The following is a 23864-nucleotide window of genomic DNA, read 5'->3' on the forward strand; positions in this document are numbered from 1 at the left end:
GGTTTTGACACAACCTTATCTACAAACATTTGCATGCAGGGATTTGCACCAAAAATGCTTACCAGTGGATCAACTTTGAAAAGCCTCCAGATTTGTTTAGTTTGCATGTGTGCTGCGCTGTACAGGTCACATACAAAGTGGCAGCACTCCTAAATGCGCCCCCTCGTTCACCCTCTAAACCCCTACTGGAAAAGCTCCATTGGCTACCTGTCAGACAGAGGGCTAAATTCAAGGTATGCTGTACCATACATAAAAGTCTTAATAGTATGGGTCCGGCATACCTGGCCACCAAATTTGTCCCCTACAAGCCCTCCCGCCCACTTCGCTCGAGCAAACAAGGCCTTCTAGTAGTGCCCAGGGAAAAGAAGGCAAGACAGGGCAGCAAAGCTCTCTCAATAGCTGGACCGTCTCTTTGGAACAGCCTTCCCAACACCCTAAGGCTTTGCACTGAATACCTTCCCTTCAGGAAGATGCTAAAGGCTCTCCTTTTCAGCTCCTAGACAGCTTACGTTCTCCCGATCGTATTGTGGCAGATGTCAAAAGCGCGGAGATGCTCCCAAGGGAGTCGATACCAGCGCTATACAAGCCAGTAAAATAAATAAAAAATAAAATAGTTTTTGCACTGGAATGTTCATCTTCCAGTACAAAACCAGTGCTTGGCAGAATGCATACTCCTTTGCACAATGGTGCAAATTTGGGGTGTTGTTGCATGGCAGCCTAAAGTGAGCTAGTGCTGGGGGAGAGAAAAAAAGCACCACAAGCACAGGGAAACAGCGGCACTCATCCTCCTGGACCTCTCCGACCCGTTCGACACTGTCTGCCACCGCACCGTAGTCCGACGCCTCAGCAACACCGGCATCCAAGAGAAGGCATTGAAGAGGATCATCTCGTTCCTCGTTGGAAGAACACAGAGCGTCTGCCTCCCCCGTTTCGTTCCGAGGCCACCGAAGTCATCTGCGGCGTCCCGCAAGGATCATCACTCAGCCCCACCCTCTTCAACGTCTACATGAGACCTCTCGCAGCCATCGCATGCCAACACAACCTCAACATCATCTCCTACGCCGACGACACCCAGCTGATCCTCTCCCTCACCAGAGACCCCGACACCGCCAGAACCAGCCTCCACGAAGGGATGAAAGACGTCGCCGAGTGGATGAAGAACAGCCGCCTGAAACTGAACTCAGACAAGACGGAAGTCCTCATCCTTGGACCATCACCCTCCGCCTGGGACGATTCCTGGTGGGCCCCAGCCCTGGGCACCACCCCCAAGCCAACAGACCACGCACGCAACCTGGGCTTCATCCTGGACTCCTCCCTCTCGATGACCAGACAAGTCAATGCCGTCTCCTCTTCATGCTTTCACACCCTCCGCATGGTCCGCAAGATCTTCCGATGGATCCCGATCAAAACCAGGAAGACGGTCACCCAGGCCCTCGTCACCAGCTGGCTGGACTACGGAAACACCCTCTACGCCGGAACCACAGACAAGCTACAGAAAAGACTACAACGCATCCAGAACGCCTCCGCCCGACTCATCCTGGACATCCCTCGATGCAGCCACATCTCCCGCCACCTGAGGAACCTGCACTGGCTCCCCATCAACAAGAGGATCACGTTCAGGCTCCTCAGCCACGCACACAAGTCTCTCCACATCCTGGGCCCCAAGTACCTCAACGACCGCCAGACCTTCCACATGCCCACCCGCCAGCTACGGTCCGCTAGCCTCGCCCTCGCCGCCGTACCACGCATCCGAAGAGCCACCGCCGGAGGAAGATCCTTCTCCTACCTGGCGGTCAAGACATGGAACTCCCTCCCCATCCACCTTCGGCTAACCCAGGACCACCTCGCCTTCAGGAGACAACTCAAGACCTGGCTGTTCGAGCAGTAGCGACCCCCTTCCCCCAAGCGCCTTGAGACCCTTCCGGGTGAGTAGCGCGCTATACAAGTGTTATGATTGATTGATTGAAGTGGAGAAGTGTGGCTCACTGGTTAGAGGAGGCAGACCTGGAAGCAGAGGTCAGCCCAGGACCAGGGTTCAATTCCCGGCTCGGCTGGGTCTTGAGTCCAAAATGTCCATGGACTCGACAATTCTCACTCTGGTGCCTACTCGAACCACGGGTTCACACTCTGCGACTCTGGGCAATAGCTTGCTTAATCTCCACAACGGCCCCTCGCGGCGGGATGCCTGGCTTTCACCTTGCGGATACCCTGCCGGGTATCTCACAGGGGAATACCAGGATGGGTTCCCTAAGCAAGCGCCGGGACGCCCCGTTGGGGCAGCTGTGCGCTATACAAGATACACTACATTTACATTTACATTGACCATATCTTATTAGATATTGTGCTGTTTTTCTCACAACCTTTGATGCAACCCAGCATAGCAACTTTGGGTGCAGTGCTGTATTGCCCCAACACGTAGTAAATCAGCCAGAGTGTGCTCTCCCAGAGGCTTCATGAGCCTGAAATACCGCAGGGTGCACCTGAGGCAAGAAATACTCACTTGTGGTCATGCCCCAGCCGGTGATGTTGCAGGGATATTTGTTGGGAAGGACCTGTCCAGCGGGAGGCAGACGCCCAAGCTGCACGTAGCTGTTCAGAACAGCGTTCCAAGATAGTTTCAGAAGAGCAATGTCATACCTGGAAGAGATCACCTGAGTCAGAAGCAGAAGGACATTAAAGGAGACAGTACAGGAAATGTACTATGTGGCATTGAATGCCCAGCCGCTAAAAGCCACACAAAAACATCATTAAGCCGGAGAAACAAACTATTCCAGCCAATTTCTCCTTCAATGTGAATCGACTAAAACATACCCAAGGATAAGCCATAGTTTTCGGGCATGCAGCCATAGACATAAATTTGTCGAAACGTTTATGGTGGGGTAAAAACAAATTAAAAACCCTTTGACCTCATTTACATCACAGCGTGTAACCCTTGCCCAACCATTAGTACTGAGCAGTCAGCTATGTGCTGCTCAAGGGGTTAGAGGAGAGGGCTGGAGAGAAAACCTCCATAAGTTAACTTTCTGATTCTACTGCTGCTTTTATGGCCCCTTGTGCTATTAGCAGGAAGAGCAGTGCCAGGTATAGCAGAGGAGAAGTCAGGGATGACTGCTAGTTGCAAGTAATGTCCACCTGCGTAACCCCTGCCCACTGTTTAGCTCATTAGAAACAAACCATGTGACAAACCATCTGAAGGGCAAGATGCTTGGTTATTACAGTGAACTGAAATGTTTTGAACATTGCTCAGCAGAGCAGCCTCAGCTTCTTTAGGGGAACCTTACAACACACGTATCTCACCAATGCTACCTTGGTAAGAGGTCACCAGAAGAGAATGGCTGCTACTAAATCCTCACCCCTTCGTCTTTGCTGGAGAAGGGGAGATTCATTTGCGTCAAGCTCTTGGTCTACCAATGAGGCTCGCCCAATGATGACGTGTAATGATGTGAGCAGCAGGCAGTGCTGAGGGATGGCACCTGAATGGCTGGATGTGGAGTCATTAAAGTTAGCTCATACAAGCAACCTATGCCATTGGATGTCAATGTAGGTCAGCAGTTTAGTGACACTCCAGTGGTCAAGCAATGGAGAGAGATGCGCTTCTCTGCTATGACGGAAGAGCGTCCCCCCCCCACCCACCCCGCCCAAAATAGAAGGAAAGGAAAAATAAAATGAATCTCGTGTTATTTCTGCTTTCCTGCTGACTCTTGGGGGGGGGGGGACAGCACTGAGTGCACTCCCTTTACTGCACATGAAGGTCTCAGACTGGCCAAAACTTCATGCGCAGTGAAGCTCTTTCCAACCCCAGGCTGCATTGCTGGGGCTGGAGAGAGCAGGCACAGACTCCCAGTCTATCCTGGGTCCCTTCGAGACCCCTCCCTCGGTCCCACCCCCGCCATGAGCTTCCCGCCCGCCCGCCCGGCCACTAGTCTCAAACACCGGCCTCTTGGTGCCATACTGCGAAAAAAGGATTCTAGTGAAGTGGTACAAATGCCAGAAGATACATGCGCCTTACCCAGCAGTTACGTCATTGCTGTTCCAGATGGGGTACCTGACGACCTTGGAGACGGTGATGTACTGCTCGGTACCCTCGTGCACCTGGAAGTTGTGGTCGCCCACAACCACGCGGTAGGGCAAATTTCTGTAGAGGAACAAGAAGGCAACAAGAATCATTTCTACTCATTGGTAGAGATTGGCTAAAAGTTGAGACTCTGCTGTAGGGGCTAATGGTTCTTCTGCATGTAGTAGTGTTATCCCACATGGAGCTGCCTGTCTTGTTTGGTGCTCGCTGTGGTGTGGCTGTGGAAAGGAAGACGTTGAGGTGAGCCTGTAATTCCTCACCCCTTGTAACCCAAATGAATTGAGTCACCAAGTCGAGATTCCGTCGTGTGTGAATTCAGACCTTGTTCCTCCTCTGTGTGCATGACTGGACTCCCCCCTCCCCCCCCCCCACCCCCATCCCCCCGCACAGGAACCAGTGCATACACCAGTGGCCTGGACCTGGTGTGGAGTAAAGTTTTCTTCTGTCTTCAGATCTGGACGATGTTTATCATTTTACACTTTGTGGAGTTAGAAGAATGTGGCCGTTTACAGTTCTTTGCATAAAAAGCCTTAATGCTGGAAAATGCTCCCTCGGAAGCAGTATTTACATCTTTGATTTCCACCAATCTCAGTGAAAATCTACTAATAATGCTCCAGTGATCCGCTGGGATTTCTGTTCTGTGTGAAGGGCACAGGATGGAATTCCTGCAGCTTAAGAAGTGCCATCTTGAGGCCCTGCTGTTGAGGTTCACCTGCAGCTCATCACCGGCGGTACAAGCACAGCCCTCCACTCCCTACCACAGGTAAGACTCAGGTAACTACAAGCACAGCCCTCCACTCCCTACCACAGGTAAGACTCAGGTAACTACAAGCACAGCCCTCCACTCCCTACCACTGGTATGACTCAGGGTAACTACAAGCACAGCCCTCCACTCCCTACCACAGGTAAGACTCGGGTAACTACAAGCACAGCCCTCCACTCCCTACCACTGGTATGACTCAGGGTAACTACAAGCACAGCCCTCCACTCCCTACCACAGGTAAGACTCAGGTAACTACAAGCACAGCCCTCCACCCCCTACCACAGGTAAGACTCAGGTAACTACAAGCACAGCCCTCCACTCCCTACCACAGGTAAGACTCAGGTAACTACAAGCACAGCCCTCCACTCCCTACCACTGGTATGACTCAGGGTAACTACAAGCACAGCCCTCCACTCCCTACCACAGGTAAGACTCAGGGTAACTACAAGCACAGGCCTCCACTCCCTACCACTGGTATGACTCAGGCAACTACAAGCACAGGCCTCCACTCCCTACCACTGGTATGACTCAGGGTAACCACAAGCACAGCCCTCCACTCCCTACCACAGGTAAGACTCAGGTAACTACAAGCAAAGCCCTCCACTCACTACCACTGGTATGACTCAGGGTAACTACAAGCACAGCCCTCCACTCCCTACCACAGGTAAGACTCGGGTAACTACAAGCAGAGCCCTCCACTCCCTACCACAGGTAAGACTTAGGTAACTACAAGCACAGCCCTCCACTCCCTACCACAGGTAAGACTCAGGTAACTACAAGCACAGCCCTCCACTCCCTACCACAGGTAAGACTCAGGTAACTACAAGCACAGCCCTCCAATCCCTACCACAGGTAAGACTCAGGGTAACTACAAGCACAGCCCCCACTCCCTACCACAGGTAAGACTCAGGTAACTACAAGCACAGCCCTCCACCCCCTACCACAGGTAAGACTCAGGTAACTACAAGCACAGCCCTCCACTCCCTACCACTGGTAAGACTCGGGTAACTACAAGCACAGCCCTCCACTCCCTACCACTGGTATGACTCAGGGTAACTACAAGCACAGCCCTCCACTCCCTACCACAGGTAAGACTCAGGGTAACTACAAGCACAGGCCTCCACTCCCTACCACTGGTATGACTCAGGCAACTACAAGCACAGGCCTCCACTCCCTACCACTGGTATGACTCAGGGTAACCACAAGCACAGCCCTCCACTCCCTACCACAGGTAAGACTCAGGTAACTACAAGCACAGCCCTCCACTCACTACCACTGGTATGACTCAGGGTAACTACAAGCACAGCCCTCCACTCCCTACCACAGGTAAGACTCGGGTAACTACAAGCAGAGCCCTCCACTCCCTACCACAGGTAAGACTTAGGTAACTACAAGCACAGCCCTCCACTCCCTACCACAGGTAAGACTCAGGTAACTACAAGCACAGCCCTCCACTCCCTACCACAGGTAAGACTCAGGTAACTACAAGCACAGCCCTCCAATCCCTACCACAGGTAAGACTCAGGGTAACTACAAGCACAGCCCCCACTCCCTACCACAGGTAAGACTCAGGTAACTACAAGCACAGCCTTCCACTCCCTACCACAGGTAAGACTCAGGTAACTACAAGCACAGCCCCCCACTCCCTACCACAGGTAAGACTCAGGTAACTACAAGCACAGCCCTCCACTCCCTACCACAGGTAAGACTCAGGTAACTACAAGCACAGCCCTCCACTCCCTACCACTGGTAAGACTCAGGTAACTACAAGCACAGCCCTCCACTCCCTACCACAGGTAAGACTCAGGTAACTACAAGCACAGCCCTCCACTCCCTACCACAGGTAAGACTCAGGTAACTACAAGCACAGCCCTCCACTCCCTACCACAGGTAAGACTCGGGTAACTACAAGCACAGCCCCCCACTCCCTACCACTGGTATGACTCAGGGTAACTACAAGCACAGCCCTCCACTCCCTACCACAGGTAAGACTCGGGTAACTACAAGCACAGCCCTCCACTCCCTACCACAGGTAAGACTCGGGTAACTACAAGCACAGCCCTCCACTCCCTACCACTGGTATGACTCAGGGTAACTACAAGCACAGCCCTCCACTCCCTACCACAGTAAGACTCGGGTAACTACAAGCACAGCCCTTCACTCCCTACCACTGGTATGACTCAGGTAACTACAAGCACAGCCCTCCACTCCCTACCACTGGTGTGACTCAGGTAACTACAAGCACAGCCTTCCACTCCCTACCACAGGTAAGACTCGGGTAACTACAAGCACAGCCCTCCATTCCCTACCACTGGTATGACTCAGGTAACTACAAGCACAGCCCTCCACTCCCTACCACAGGTAAGTCTCAGGTAACTACAAGCACAGCCCTCCACTCCCTACCACAGGTAAGACTCAGGTAACTACAAGCACAGCCCTCCACTCCCTACCACAGGTAAGACTCAGGTAACTACAACCACAGCCCTCCACTCCCTACCACAGGTATGACTCAGGGTAACCACAAGCACAGCCCTCCACTCCCTACCACAGGTAAGACTCGGGTAACTACAAGCACAGCCCTCCACTCCCTACCACTGGTATGACTCAAGTAACTACAAGCACAGCCCTCCACTCCCTACCACTGGCATGACTCAGGTAACTACAAGCACAGCCCTCCACTCCCTACCACTGGTATGACTCAAGTAACTACAAGCACAGCCCTCCACTCCCTACCACTAGTATGACTCAGGTAACCACAAGCACAGCCCTCCACTCTCTACCACTGGTATGACTCAAGTAACTACAAGCACAGCTCTCCACTCCCTACCACTGGTATGACTCAAGTTTCTACAAGCACAGCCCTCCACTCCCTACTACTGGTATGATTCAGGTAACTACACGCACAGCCCTCCACTCCCTACCACAGGTAAGATTCAGGTAACTACAAGCACAGCCCTCCACTCCCTACCACAGGTAAGACTCAGGTAACTACAAGCACAGCCCTCCACTCCCTACCACAGGTATGACTCAGGGTAACCACAAGCACAGCCCTCCACTCCCTACCACAGGTATGACTCAGGGTAACTACAAGCACAGCCCTCCACTCCCTACCACAGGTAAGACTCAGGGTAACTACAAGCACAGGCCTCCACTCCCTACCACTGGTATGACTCAGGCAACTACAAGCACAGGCCTCCACTCCCTACCACTGGTATGACTCAGGGTAACTACAAGCACAGCCCTCCACTCCCTACCACAGGTAAGACTCAGGTAACTACAAGCACAGCCCTCCAATCCCTACCACAGGTAAGACTCAGGGTAACTACAAACACAGCCCCCACTCCCTACCACAGGTAAGACTCAGGTAACTACAAGCACAGCCTTCCACTCCCTACCACAGGTAATACTCAGGTAACTACAAGCACAGCCCCCCACTCCCTACCACAGGTAAGACTCAGGTAACTACAAGCACAGCCCTCCACTCCCTACCACAGGTAAGACTCAGGTAACTACAAGCACAGCCCTCCACTCCCTACCACAGGTAAGACTCAGGGTAACTACAAGCACAGCCCTCCACTCCCTACCACAGGTAAGACTCAGGTAACTACAAGCACAGCCCTCCACTCCCTACCACAGGTAAGACTCAGGGTACCTACAAGCACAGCCCTTCACTCCCTACCACAGGTATGACTCAGGTAACTACAAGCACAGCCCTCCACTCCCTACCACAGGTAAGACTCAGGGTAACTACAAGCACAGCCCTCCACTCCCTACCACAGGTAAGACTCAGGTAACTACAAGCACAGCCCTCCACTCCCTACCACAGGTAAGACTCAGGTAACTACAAGCACAGCCCTCCACTCCCTACCACAGGTAAGACTCAGGTAACTATAAGCACAGCCCTCCACTCCATACCACAGGTATGATTAAGATAACTACAAGCACAGCCCGCCACTCCCTACCACAGGTAAGACTCAGGTAACTACAAGCACAGCCCTCCACTCCCTACCACAGGTAAGACTCAGGGTAACTACAAGCACAGCCCTCCAATCCCTACCACAGGTATGACTCAGGTAACTACAAGCACAGCCCTCCACTCCCTACCACAGGTAAGACTCAGGTAACTACAAGCACAGTCCTCCACTCCCTACCACAGGTAAGACTCAGGTAACTACAAGCACAGCCCTCCACTCCCTACCACAGGTAAGGCTCAGGGTAACTACCCTGGTCCCATGATGCACTGGGCCAGGGTCAGACTAATTTGCATGTAGCCAGGTTCTGAGCTGGGATGGTGCAGTGAGCTAAAAAACGGTGATGGATCAAGCCCTGATCTTTGGACTGGGTAGGAGTGGTCTGCTTAATTCAGGTACTCTGTCCATCACCACACCCTTTTCTGAGTTGTTTTGTCCACCATAAGCGTGGAAGGGTATGCTCAGACATGAGTCCCTTGCTCACTGCACCATCAGGATTCAAGCAAGCCGGGCCGAAGACGGCTGTAATGCCAGAAACCGGTCCCCGGAAGCTTGTTTCCTTTCCAGTGAAAGAATCGGTTTCCTGCCTGTCTTGTCTCCGTTGATTACCTGTCCACGCAGTGAGCAGCCGTCATCACCCAGTTGTTCCTGATCAGGGTCCCGCCGCAGGCGTGATACCAGTTGCCACTATAGCTGTACTGGAGTGAAATCTAGGAGATAAGATCCAAGTTTGTGACATGTAGTAAAGTTACCCAGCCTGTTTGCATACATTTTACGAACCAGTATGATCAGCTCAAACCTCCACTCTATTTGTAGAACCCAAATACCTGTCTTCAAGTTCCAGCAAGTGGAGGGTGGGACTTGGCAAATCTTCCTAATGAAAAAGTCACCAGTCATATTCACAGACACGTAGTAGTACAGTAGCACCAGCAGAGTGTCAGTAACATTGGAAAACATCCATCCGCACACACATTCTACAGTAGCAGCCCGGTGAACACCTGCCTGACACAGCTCTTTTACTATTTTTCACATAAATATATTTTATGTCTGTTTTTAACTTTTGAAAGTGAAGTCACACTTGCTATCAGTGTCTTGTATGGAGCCCTGAGATTAGCTCAGCGAATCAGAGTGCTTTGAATCCTGGCACTGCTGGTGTGCACCTGCGTCCTTCCCTCAGTGGGAGTCTGCCTTTGCTGCCCCAGGGATGCACGGGCTCACTGTTGAAAAACCTGACCACAGGGGTCCAGGATCAAGGTGCTGATAATAATATTTTAGATTCTGCCACAATCTAAACAGCGGTGACTTATCGAGCTCGCTGCCCAACTCTGTGGCTGCCTGCCCAACTCTGCGGCTGCCTGCCCAACTCTGCGGCTGCCTGTCCAACTCTGCGGCTGCCTGCCCAACTCTTCGTCTGCCTGCCTAACTGTGCCGCTGCCTGCCTAACTGTGCGGCTGCCTACCCAACTTTGCTGCTCCCTGCCTAACTCTGCGGTTGCCTGCCCAACTCTACGGATGCCTGCCCAACTCTGCGACTGCCTGCCCAACTCTGCGGCTGCATACCCAACTCTGCAGCTGCCTGCCCAAATCTGCAGCTGCCTGCCCAACTACGGGGCTGCCTGTCCAACTTCGATGAGTTGAAGTGGTTGCTTCTGCTTACAGAGCTCTCATGTTTTTCTTAATTGGGCTGTCATATGCTGCTCCCGTCATTGTTTTTTAAGGTATTGCTAGAGCCAGCGCATGCGCTGGTCTGGTGAGACATTTAGTAAGCGGGTTTTTAAAGTGCTACCAAAGGCAGCCACCAGTTTGCTTTTAGCCACAAGCGCGCGCCACTACTCCCGTTCACGCCCGCACAACATTACCAGCTTGTTTTCTTAACTATACATCTTTGAACCATGCCTAGCAGAGACAATCGATGCAGTGATGGTTGGTAGGTCTGCAGTGTACATTCAGAGCATGTGCTTCACTAACTATTTAAGCATACTATCAAGAGGATTTTCTGCTTAGCCACTATGAAATGTATCATTTTTATGTTCATGTAGAAGAATTAGCATTTCCAGCCTTGTCTGGAGAATGCGTTTTAACCACACACTACCACTACGTACCATGGGGCGAACCCCACAAAGCGGTGTTCAGACAGATTACAGGTTATAGGTACACACCCTGCTGGTGAGGGTAGCACCTGAGGATCAATAAAGCATTCAAACCAACATCCCCCCTCCCTGGCACCGCACCTCCCACATGAAGCACTATATATGCGTACAGGCTCATAGGCATGTCTAGAACTGGTCCATTCGCAAATTACATTGGAGAGTCATTAATGATAAGTCTGTTGATGGGGTCTGGATTCACTGATGTTGGGAAGATGGATAGGTCAATGCCCCGGTATTCAGCCCACCTGGTCCAGATCTTTCCATGCTTTTGTGGCCAGCCTCGTGCCTGAAATTCCGCCACTTCGGCCAACATACTTTTATCCAAGGCAGATTTCCATGCCGCCACCCCCGGGGGAAAGGAGGACTTCCAATGTTGAGCTATGTCACGCTTGGCCAATGTTAGTCCTAAAAATAGCAAATGTCTTTTATATCTGTTCCCCCCAATATCTTCTGTGCTATGGAGAAGGGTTAATCGAGGATCTGCTGGGAGGTCCCAGCCTAGCACCCACCCCAAGACAAGACAATACCCTTGACCAAAAATGTTGTAGTGCAGTGCAGGCCAGACCGTGTGGAGAAAGGACCCTTGTCTTGAATTGTATCGGAGGCAGGTGGGGGATGGAATAGCTCCCATCTTCCAGAGACGGAGGTGGGTGTAGTACACTTGGTGAAGATATTTGAACTGGATCAATCTATATCTAGAGGACACGGCTGAACCCCTAGGACTGGCAAGAGCCTCAGTCCAGTCATCATCTGTAAGGGTCGGTACATCTGCCTCCCACGCTGCCCTTGTCAGGTGTATGTTTATCTTGGAATGTGTGGTCAGGGTCTGGGATAGTTGGCGGGTTTTGTGTCCTCCCAGATCTCCCATCAGTAGTCTACCCTTCAGTGGGAGAAATTCTGGCAGTGCAGTATGTTTTTTAATCAGGGGAGACAGAGCATGGCGGAGCTGAAGATACTTATGGAATTGGGAATTGTGTAGGTCAAACTCCGGCATAATATTTTTATTTATTCCATTTCAGATCCTACTCCTCCGCTGTCACGGAAATGTCAGGTTTTCTGCTATACTGCTAAATATGAGGACTGAAATTTGTATCACCAAAGTGGAGGGTATACTGTCTGTGTCCATTTATCTAAACTCTTAAATGTGCTGGTATTTTCAAACTGTTAGGAACATCTAACTGGATTTTGCGAGGAAATCCATCCATCCTTTCGTTATTTCACAGCGTTACCTACATCAGACATTTTTGGTGGATCCACCATTCCGGGTTGGGATGTCCGCTATACCATCTGGGAGTAGTTCCCTCTCATCATAGAGAGTGGCAGGAGTAGTACCCACGAGTGGAATTTCCATTATCGGCCTAACTGTGAATAGAGCGCATATGTCTCCAGCGGTGTGGGTGGTTAATCAGCCACTTAATCTGCGTATTTTAATTAAATAGTTGAATCAGACTCCATGCCTTGCCTGCCTCTGATAACAAAGTGAATTTATGCAAAAGTGTATCATTTGGTCGTGGGCATTTCTGGTCATTCTAGGAAAGCTGCGAATTTCTGGAGTTTGTGGTGGCATTGAGGAAGTACATTTGTCATGATTGATACTGAGCCCTGTGTGAGGACTGGATTATGTTGTAATCAATAAGAAGATGGATACTTCATGTAGAATTGATCGGGAAACTCAAGATATAACAGATTATTACATTGGTGAATAAATGGAAAAGCCCTGCACAGCCTGGGGCATCGCTATGCAATCGCGCTGGTGTTTTTTTCGCGCTATGTTTTTGAAAAACGGTAATTGCAGTGGCAAGCTCGGAGCACAACCTTGGGTTCAAATTATCATTAGCTTGTTTGTACATTAAGTTGTCTTGTGGTTTTAGTCTGATTGTTTTAGTTTTGAATTTGTGATAAGAGTCGCAGTCATTGAATTTCTTGTTTTCATGCTTTTCAGACAATGTATGTGTACTTAACACAGACAAATGTCTAGGTACAACTTACAGGCTTCTAACTGCAAATGCGCTCAACTATTCTAAAGTGCGACTATTTTATTAGCTTGTAACTGAAACCGATTGCAACTTCAAAACGTTTTTTAAAAGTCTGCTAGGCAAAATATGAAAAAGCAGGAAAACTGTGTGCATCCCATGCAATCTGTTGCAAATGGGGGCTTTGATGTAAATACTGTTATAATGAACATTGGAGCAGCAGCAATTCAACCGATAACTGGTAGTTTTTACGTTGTTCGATCATACTGCTGTACTCTCAGCATCATTGATGATGTAATGATTACACCACTGAACACAACACTTCACAAATAGTTTTAAATTGTTTTAACCCCTGTGTATAACTGCATGTTTGTAACCTAGGCGAATGTTGGCACACACTGTGACTTGCAGCATCTGAGGGAAAATGATTTATTGCTGCCGCATAATATTTGTGTAAAACTTTAGCTAGCATACTAGCCTGCTATTCACATTTAACTCTGTAAACCATATGCTATGTTACTCTACTGGGTAGCTGTATAACACAGCAGATGGCTATTACTTTGCCTCCGTGCGTTTTCTGAAAACATTTGACTACTTGCGATTCTCTAGAGCAGGGTCTCCGATAGGCATTTGTTCCTGAACCACACTGGTCTGGGTGTGGTTTGCAGGGTGTGTGATTTGAAAGGCGTGTGTTATTTTTAAAGAGGTATTTATTCCCTGAAGGGCCTAGGTACGAGTGGGTCTTGCAAAACATGTATTTGTAAAGAGCACACATCAACCCTTGGGGCTTTTGGCACAGGCTACACGTGTATTGTTATCCATCTCAGTGGAACTCATTTTATCGACCTCTGAAGGATGAAAGGCCGAATGGACCCGTTGAGAATAAAATCTGTGATCATGATCAGTTCAGCAAGCCAGCAGACTTAATTAGACCATCCATTCTAGTCGGTCTGATGAGTGTACAGTATATTGTCTCTTCATGGTAGTTTGCAGTAACGCTTTGGGTCTTGAGCCATGCGCCCTAACCTGTGTCAGATCTCCTAGACCCACATACCAGTAGATCCCAGTCCCCATGTTTCCCCTGTTCCATCGGAGTTCGGCACTCTGTTTCCTGGCCTCCCTAGTTATTGTTCTTTTCTTTTTTTTGTACACGCTGTTGTCTAAAAAGAGGAGGAAGCCCGGCTGCAGCCAGCGATGGCTGCTTTGAGAGGCACCTGGTTTCTTTCCTCTCCTCCTGGTGATTTACAGTCTTTCCTCCTGAGCTGTGATAAGGCTGTGAGTGCCCAGTTCATTGCCACGCGTTTGCCTGTTCTTTCCCCCAACTGTGTGATCAGTGCTTGGGTACTTCCCTGACTTGCACAAAACAAGCACTGGCATAGCAGTAGGTCTCGCCTTTGGGACCTTATAAGTGTTTAGCCATGCAACACTTGATGTTGTTGCTCGAAGGATATTGTGCTGCATAACTAAATACTTATAAGATTCCAAAGGCAAGACCTATTGGCTAAGCCAATGCTTGTCTTTGCATTACCATTGTTTGGTGTGTTACCTTCTCCATTAAAAATGCAAGATTGCAAATCCAGGAAGGCACATAAATTACAGAACTGAGTGAGCGAACATGGGTAAGCTTGAGGTGATTGTTCTCCAAGCTTTTCTAGGCCGAACCCCTGCCTGGAACAATGCGACTGCCCAAATCCTAGGCTGTGAGCTCTGTTTATTCATTCTGCCTTTATTAATATTGGTTTGTCTGTTTCTGTGAGGCTGCTTTGTTAAGTAATTACCTCCTATATGTGTGGTATAAATGGCTGTGCTACAAACATACTAAATGTTGCAGGGAAAAATGGTCCCAGTGTACATTCTTAAAAGAACACAAACAATTCTTTATGCTGTACAAACGAAAAATTATACATTGAATTTGTGAGAGATGTTTGTTTATTCACATCCTCATCAAAGCACATATATGAAAAAAGCTTTTCATTAAGCATGAACGTTGTGCCTGGAAAAAAAGAGGGGAGGAGTAGTGGGGAAGGTAAGTGATTTTGTGAGGATTAAAGTTGTGTAGACATTACAAAGGGTTCAGTGTAGTCACAAAATAAACAGTCGACATCCCAGAGGCATATCATTTAGCCACATAGAAACTTAAACAGATGAAGCACGTACGAGTTCCCTGCATGCTGTTTGCCTCTTAACTTTGCCGGGACTGCATCGGAGCGATTGGACGCTGTTTCCTTCCTGAACCTGCTGGGAAGGACCCTGTTGTGTGGTCAGAGCGCGGCACACCGGGACTGCGAGGACCAGCATACCTCTTGAGATCCACAGCTGATGCCTCTTCCCGCGTGAGCCCCGCCCCCCCCACCTGTATTTAACTCCTCGCGGCCCCCCTCCGCGGGAGCCGCTCGTAGGAGTTCCCTGCATGCTGTTTGCCTCTTAACTTTGCCGGGACTGCATCGGAGCGATTGGACGCTGTTTCCTCCCTGAACCTGATGGGAAGGACCCTGTTGTGTGGTCAAAGCGCGGCACACCGGGACTGCGAGGACCAGCATACCTCTTGAGATCCACAGCTGGTGCCTCTTCCCGCGTGAGCCCCCCCCCCCTACCTGTACTTTACTCCTCACGGCCCCCGCTACGCGGGAGCCGTTCGTAGGAGTTCCCTGCATGCTGTTTGCCTCTTATCTTTGCCAGGACTGCATCGGAGCGATTGGACGCTGTTTCCTCTCTGAACCTGCTGGGAAGGACCCTGTTGTGTGGTTAGAGCGCGGCACACTGGGACTGCGAGGACCAGCATACCTCTTGAGATCCACAGCTAGTGCCTCTTCCTGCATGAGCCCCGCCCCCCCTACCTGTACTTTACTGCTCGCGGCCCCCGCTCCGCGGGAACCGCTCGTAGGAGTTTCCTGCATGCTCTTTGCCTCTTAACTTTGCCGGGACTGCATCGGAGCGATTGGACGCTGTTTCCTCCCTGAACCTGCTGGGAAGGACCCTGTTGTGTGGTCAGAGCGTGGCACACCGGGACTGCGAGAACCAGCATACCTCTTGAGATCCACAGCTGGTGCCTCTTCCCGCGTGAGCCCTGCCCCTCCCTACCTGTGTATTTCAACCAAGGGCAACCGCGCATTGCGGGACGGAGCACGGGGCAAAGCCCGGGCAAAGGGCGGGCCGTTTGAGGCCGTCCGAGGACGGGAGAGACCGGGACCGGGCCACTCCCCTTGGTCGGACCATTTCACCATCCCATCCCCCACAAAGACCGGATCATACAGACATCGGAATGTGTACCAGGGAAACAAGGAGCAAATCTTCGCTGGCTGCGGCAGGTACCATCGATAACTATTTTGTTAAAGCAGGATCACTTCTGATAGAGGACATTGCTGTGCTTGAGAGACATATTTCCCAGGAAATTGACTTAGTAAGGAGATCATCAATGGGCCCACTGGCTCTAGCCAACACTCCTGATGGAAGGCTAGAGGCCAACAACCCTACCAATGGGGCATCGGGGGTCAATCAGTCACTTACTAACCTAGACCTCACAAAGGAGGTCTTAAGTGATCTCGAGGACATGAGCCTAATGACCCTACCGACGGTCCAAATACCACAAACCCCACTTTCAACCTCTGGCCACGACTCGGCCATAGCCACCATTAGTGAGAAAGTTTCCGATCTTTTAAGTGGAGCCAGGGAAGGAGCTATCCAAAAAAAGGAAGAAAGGGGGGCAAACTAAGGGAGGGAGTAAGGCAAAAACTCCTAAGTTCAATCCCGTAACGGACGCTGTTAGTTCCGGCGATACCAGCTTGGGCCATTCATCCGAGGATAGAGTAGTGGCCCCACCTATCATCATTGTATCTATGGATACACCATCCCACTCCAACAATATCTCAATGGAATCCTCCAGCGAGGATATCACACTCGCAGACATAGGTACACTCCTTAGGTCTCTTTTAAGCCTCTTGGAAGCCCGCCTGATAAAGATTGAAGCTAGGCTGGTTAACATTAAAAAATCTACAGTCCAGCTAGCAGATAGCTTGAAATCAGAAAGCAACGGAGCCAAAGGGCGGTTAGATCCAAAGCCTAAAAAGGGTGTTGAGCCAACAACCATGACAAAGAAAAACGGCCCAGCTACCTCTCAACATACGCAACACAAACCCAATCAAAATAAGATCCCTCAATCCTTGGCTAACGCAAACACGATCAACCCACCCACACAAACCCAGGCACCATCACTTTCACCCCCAAACATAATTACACACCCTAAAGATAATGCCATTCCCTCTAACAAGCCACAGAGAGAGCCGCAACCCCCAGATAATACGCAAAATAATGTAGCAAAACCAAACCTGTGAACTTACCACCTGAGGCGTCCCCCTTCACAGTAATTCTAGCGGGGGTACCCGAGATAAAACCCACCGCCATAGAGACGACCGCCTCCCTTAAGAACAAAGTTATCAACTGGCTGTCTATATACAGACAAGGTACAACTAGTGATATTCTTATGGTAAGACGGGCTACCTGGGTGGGAAACATGAGAAAAACAATCAGTGGCGACTGCGTCCTGATTAGCTTCAGAGAACCCAGGACAGCCTCCTACATCTGCAGTTGGGCCCCTGACGATCAAGGGAACCACATCCAGTCTCTCCCCCTCTCATTCTTTTACCCATCGAGTATGTATACATCAGAAGATCAGAGATGGGGTTATCATCAAGAAATGGCGGGAGAATGGTAGAGTAACTGTGGAGGGAGGAGGGACCCCTACTATCATAGGAGAATGGCGCCCGAGCATTTACCCTCATATGGCGACGAGGAGGGCTGGGAGATTAGCACTAGGAGGGGGGCGGATGGGGGGGAAAAAAGAGAGGAGTTCCCAGGCCCTATAGAATCTACCAGCCAGTCTACCTTCCCACCTTCAACAGGTACAGCAGCCTTGAAATGGTTGATTGACAGCTCAAGTCCAAAGGCAGGGACCAGCACCACTTCTATTCCATAGATGGCAGTGAGGACAGAACCATCTCCCCTGAACAAGTCCCGGTTCCATGGGAACAGATAGTTGCTCCCAATGAGCTTGCACACTATCGAGATCCCGCCCACTCTACAGCAGACACATCTGGTAATGGCAGGAATTTATGGGTTGGTCATGGGGAATTGTTACAACATTTAATGGTAAATCCGGGCACAAATGAGAATAACCATTCTGACATCGAGCCACCACCCACAAGGCCTCCAACACTGAACCTGATTTCATGGAATGTAGCTGGGTTGGGTAATAAAATGGATTGTCAGGAATGGGCTTCCTTTATCAACTCAAAAAGCATTTGCCTGTTCCAGGAAACTTGGGCAAGAGAGGAGTACACGTGCCAGGGGTTTGCAGTATTTTCAAAACCTGCTAAATGGGGGGGTTGGGGTCGACCGTCGGGAGGGCTGGCAATTTGGGTAGCTTCCCAATTGGGTTGTCAGGCCAGATGCCTAACTGTGGATTCTGATGACATATTAGCCGTCCTGTTAGAATGGCCAAATTCCTCCAAACTGGCGATAATAAACGTCTATTCGAGACCAGTAGCCATAGCACGAGAATCGAATACTATCGAGGAACTCTCCGCTTTCCTGAGCGAAATTCCAAGGGAGCTCCACTACGTGGTTGGAGGGGATCTGAACTCGCATTACGAGCCATTGCATGGCCTTTTTGATGGACCCTCCCTAGAGGAGGATTCAAAATGGCTGGTACCTGCCACGGTGGCACCCCCACCAAGAGCTTGGACCTCCCTCGCTCTGCAGATAACCACCCTTACTCTCAATCATGGCCTTAGGGCCTGCAATGGGCGTACTAAATCAGATATGCCAAGCAAATGTACCTTCAATAAGGCAGGAAGTGAATCCAGATTGGATTACGTTCTAGTCCAATTGTCATGCTGGTCCCGAATTATCGATTTCAGGGTAATTGAAAGATTGGACAGTGACCATAACGCCCTGGAACTTGAATATGCCATGCCAGGTAATGAGGACATGGGACAGGACGAACAAAGGGCAAAGACAGGGCTACTCCTGGAGAACAACAGAAGGAGAGTAAGATGGGGAAAATTGGTCACAAGTGGCGTTAAGTTACCCAGGCTGTATGCCAGAATTATCCCAGTGCTGGAAAAGGCATTTGCTCTTAGCGAGGAACTTAGCAACGAAAAAAATAGAGAGCAGCTATGGCGAACGCATGAAGATCTAATAAACACCATGGATTTAGATCTTTTTGTAAAGGGTGCAGGTAGAACTAGTGGGACACACAAGAAGACCTGGTATAATGCCACATGCCGGAACTCCAAACGAGAACTTCTACTCGCAATTAAGGCGTGTAGAAGCCGGGAGGAGATACAAGCCAGAAGACGGGCATATAAGAAACTGCTGGCAAACGCCAAGGCCGAATGGGACCAACAACACTGGGAGGAACTCTCTGGCGCATTAGCTACCAGAGACTCTTGTAAATTCTGGCGGGTAGTTAATAACGGATCAGAAGATCTCCCTTCGGCAATTGAACCCAATATTGCCCCGGGCATATGGCAAAACCATTTCCTGTCCTTATATGCATTAGAGGATGAGGCCCTGAGTCCCCCCCCTGCACTTTAGCGAGTGACCCAGAGGGTGAACCTTTCATTGAAAAAGAAGTTCGGGCAGCTATCGCGGGGTTGTCAACAGGCAAAGCCCCGGGGCTTGATGGGGTGCCAGGCGACCTATTCAAACAGGAGCCAGGGGTATGGGCCCCCTATCTCCTGTTGATATTCAATGCGGTCCTTAAGGGAATGGAGGTCCCGGATACTTGGCTGGGTGCAGAGGTGGTTCCAATATTTAAAAAGGGATCTCCTCTGCTTCCAGCCAACTATCGTCCAACAGAAGCTCTTCGGTAGGCTAATACTGGACCGGTTGCAGAACTGGCTGGAGGAGACAGATACCCTGAGCCCATACCAGGCGGGATTTAGGAGGGGGGTGTCCACAGTTGATCAAATATTCCGATTAAACCTTATTTACTGGAGGACCACACTGATCGAGGGCGACACTTTGTACACGGTTTTTGTGGATTTACGTGCTGCCTTCGATTTGGTGCCAAGATCAAAACTGTGGAAGGTAATGGAGGAGTTAGGCGTCCCAAAAGATATCCTCGCAATCCTGATGAAACTACACCAAAATAACTTCGCACGTGTCAGGTGCGGGAGAAGCGGCAACTTAACTGAAAGATTCCCCGTTCGCAGAGGGGTGAGACAGGGTTGTGTGCTTGCACCGACCCTGTTCTGCCTCTTTGTGAACGGGGTAATCGCGCACCTGACAAGGATTGCCAACATTGACGCCCCAAAACTGAGCGGCAGCAGGGTGCCCGCAGTTATGTTTGCGGATGACACCTCCTGCTGTCCAAATCCCCAATGGGCATACAGCGGGTGCTGGATGGTTTTCTGGAATTTTGTACAGAAAGGAGACTTGAAATCAACCCGCAGAAAACTAATTTCATGATCCTAAACCCTATGCCCTTTAAACGCCCCAACCCCTTGCTTGGTACAGTGCGCTTGGAAAGGGTTTACACAATTGAGTACCTGGGGATAACCCTAAACCAAAATCTAACGTGGGGGGCACACCGGACAAAAGCAAACATGAAACTGGCCCAGAGGGCGGGAGGCATTTCGAGAATTGCGAAGAAGTCACCATATCGCCCACTCGGCCCTGCAATCCAAATTTATAAAGCCCAGGCGCAGGGGGCAGTTACCTATGGGGGAGAGTTGTGGGGCCACATCCCGTCGCATAACTTGCTGACCACAGAAAAAAAAATCCTCAGGCAGCTGACAGCCCTTCCCCCAAGCACTCCACTCCTGCCCCTGAGACTGGACCTGGGTCTGAGGCCTATTACGGAGGAACTAGGGCTCAAACCACTAACTTTTTGGCGTCGTCTTTGGAGCAGTCAAGACCTCACCACCTATAGAACCGAGCTACAGGAATTTCTATCCCTGCCCACTGCCACCAAGACGCCTTGGTTAAACTACATCAAGAGAACTAGTGAGACCCTTGGACTACCAGACCTATGGTCAGACCCGGAAAGCACAAGCAATAGGATTCAGAGGAAAGCGCTGTCCAGAGCGTATTATGACAATATGCTTCTTCGAGCTCTGGATAGCACTCGCGAAGGATCCCTAACATTTCATTAAAACTAAAGACTCATATAACCTTGAATGCGTTTTGGATGGCATGACTCCGGCTCTAACAAGAAAGCTATTCCTGCAGTGGAGCTACGGGACCCTTCCTCTCAGGTCTTTTACTAAAGTATGGTCCTTTCGACCTGCCACAGAGACATGCCCTGCATGTGCCCACACAAAGGAGAACGATGTGCACGTGGTTTTCTTCTGTCGAGCCTACCGGAAAAGCAGGAAACACTGGCTTGTCCCCCTCCTCAAGCACCTGGGATTTAGAACATTCCTACCCGCATACAGAGTTTTAAAGACTGATTTATCTCCGCCAATTGTGTTCGCTATGCCAAAATTTTTAACTGCAATGTGGTATGCCTGCACCCGACTGATAAGGGGGGTCGGAGACTCTTGACAAACTTTCATCCCTTGACTAACTGGCACCATTTTTGACTACTTTTTTAATCCTTAATGTATTTCATATTAATGACATATTGATATTCCGCATTTTTAATTGATGTGGTAAATTTTGTACATCTTTTATGATCATGTGATCGAAATAAAGATTTGGAATTAAACAGTTATTAACCATGCCCATACATTAAAACACAGTAACAATGATCTGTTGTTCTTGGGTTGGCAAAAATACAAAAGTCTACGTTTCGACCCCCGAGCACCGTAGGTTGAGGTCCACCTTACTATGGGGTCTTCCTCAGGACTAGGACGTGTGGAGGGGGTGAAATGGGGCACCAGAGAGCCGCCCTACATGGGGGGCTGAGTTGAGGGATGAGGGGCACACAGGCTTCTAAAACCACCAGAGAGCGCGCTAAACATAAGAAGGAACCATGGGTTTCCTCCACCAATGCCGATTAAATTAAAAAACTGGTCATTTGCATCAGAAATTCTGTCCAAAAGTATGCGCACTACTTTCTACACAAGGGCATACAATCGCTCCTCGGCGGTTCAGTTAACTTGAAACTGACAGCCCCTTGCCTGAATCGCGGGGAAAACTGTCAGCCCTCAGGAACCGATCACTGAAAGGAGCTTTAAGAATGTATATTGGGACCATTTTTCCCTGCAACATTGAATACCCAGGTCCCAGTACTTTTGGGTCTACCCTTTATGTAATGATACAAACATACTAAAAGCACATCCGAGGAGGAAAATGTTTTGTAACACTTGAATGATGCACTAAGCAGAATCTCGGGCGGTCTAGCACTTACCTGGGACGGCCAGGAGTTTTTCTTGGCCTCGGTGCCTCCCACGACACGTACAGAGACATTGGGATCAAAGTTTGCTACAAAACAATGTCCTGTGAAAACAGAAGAGGAACAGAATGAGTGGGCATTTCAACGTTCTCAAAAGTTGGGGCTCCTACCAAGCCAGCGAGGGGTGCCATGGATGTCTCCATGCAAAGGCTAGCCACATTAAAACCCAGAGCCACAACCACACACCTTCAAAAATTCTGTGCCAACAAGACCAGGCCAGCGGAGAATGCGCATTTTCTGACAACGCTTCCACATAATGGTATATTTTGTCACCATCTTGTCCTCAATTGTTCTGTTAGCACCTGTTATCTCTGCTCCCAATGTAGTAAGCCTTCACAAGTTCTGGTCTACAGTGCCTTCAGCAGGGCCAGTCGCACCTGTATCAAAACCAATAGTTTCAAAGGGCGCTGAAGGCCACCCGGGCAAATCATTTTTAGGAACAAGCCTTCATGAACATAAATCCACCGGGCAGGTAGGTTTCAAATCCTGTGGTGCCTTTAGTAAAAAGAGCCTTCCTTGTTTAAAGCCGGAAATTAGCATGCCCTGGGAAAAGGTCAGGCTCAGGGTAGATAATTTACAAGGAAAATGAACCCAGACTAGCGTGGAAGATGCATGAAGCCAAGAAACAGGTTTCAAGGGATGTACTCACCTGATAGGACAAGGCAAGCGAAGGCCAGGAGCCTGAGCATTGTGGATAAGCCTCAGGAAAGTACTGCTTGAAAACTCCAACTGCTGGTTCCCCTTTTATAGCCCAAATGCCAATTACTAGCAGGGGCCGTCCCGGAAGGGAGCCTTGCGGGCCGGTGCCTCAAGCAACCCAGAAAAACCAGTTTGACCGGAATAAACTGTTTGGGCAGCTGCTGTGTGTCCAACAACAAAGAGAGATTCTACCCCTCCCCTAGAAACGGGGCGTGCAAAGGGTGGTGCAAAAATGCCTGGCCAATAGGGGGCCAGGTGATGTTTGAAACCCGCCACCCCCACACCCCCAAAAATGGGGGGGATGTCACTGCAAGCCAGGAGGGGTCAATGGAGGGTTACATGGGTACTGCTACCCCACCACAGGTCACTTTTGGAAACTGGGGGCGGTGCGCTGACCAACGCTCAAGCTCCGAAGATCTGTCTAAGAAGATAGGGAGTATTCTTGTGTTTAGCTACACCTTCTGAAGCACACTACAGTTCGACCTTAGTGGAACAGTGCAGCCCTACCTTAATTTTACACTTGTGTGTGTAGATTGTTACAAGAATGTGAACTGAGAAAGTTGGTGGCACTCTTCCCAAAATTAGTGCTCCTCCCTGAGCTCTGATCACCTCCGCCCTGAAGGAAGTAGCCCTTAGGGTCCACCCGGGTTATCTTACAAACCTCCTGTTAGCCTTCCGATAAATTATGAGTCGGCCAGACAGTACAGAATACAAACATATATTTATTAGCAATACCATGCAGAGGAGTTCAATCTAACCTGCACCCTAAGATGTCTGCCGAGGGACTGGCCCCCCAACAGTCTGCCACGCATAATCATTCCTCCCAAGAACCTC

The 23864-nt window shown here is 49.9% G+C and overlaps 1 protein-coding gene across 1 annotated transcript in view; it reads right to left on the bottom strand.

Moving 5' to 3' along the window:
• Positions 1–23066, bottom strand: part of LOC147678955 (chymotrypsin-like elastase family member 1) — a 29304-nt gene extending 6238 nt beyond the window's left edge. The window contains exons 1-5 of the mRNA XM_086944702.1: positions 22981–23066; positions 22287–22375; positions 9419–9519; positions 4010–4135; positions 2501–2637 (exon numbers count right to left, since the gene is read on the bottom strand). Of these exons, the coding sequence (XP_086800828.1) occupies positions 2501–2637; positions 4010–4135; positions 9419–9519; positions 22287–22375; positions 22981–23020 (493 nt within the window). The 5' untranslated portion in view covers positions 23021–23066. The remainder of the gene's footprint in view (positions 1–2500; positions 2638–4009; positions 4136–9418; positions 9520–22286; positions 22376–22980) is intronic.
• Positions 23067–23864: the final 798 nt, after the last annotated feature.

Source organism: Lissotriton vulgaris, chromosome 11 (genome assembly GCF_964263255.1).
Source record: "Lissotriton vulgaris chromosome 11, aLisVul1.2, whole genome shotgun sequence".
NCBI lineage: Eukaryota > Metazoa > Chordata > Amphibia > Caudata > Salamandridae > Lissotriton > Lissotriton vulgaris.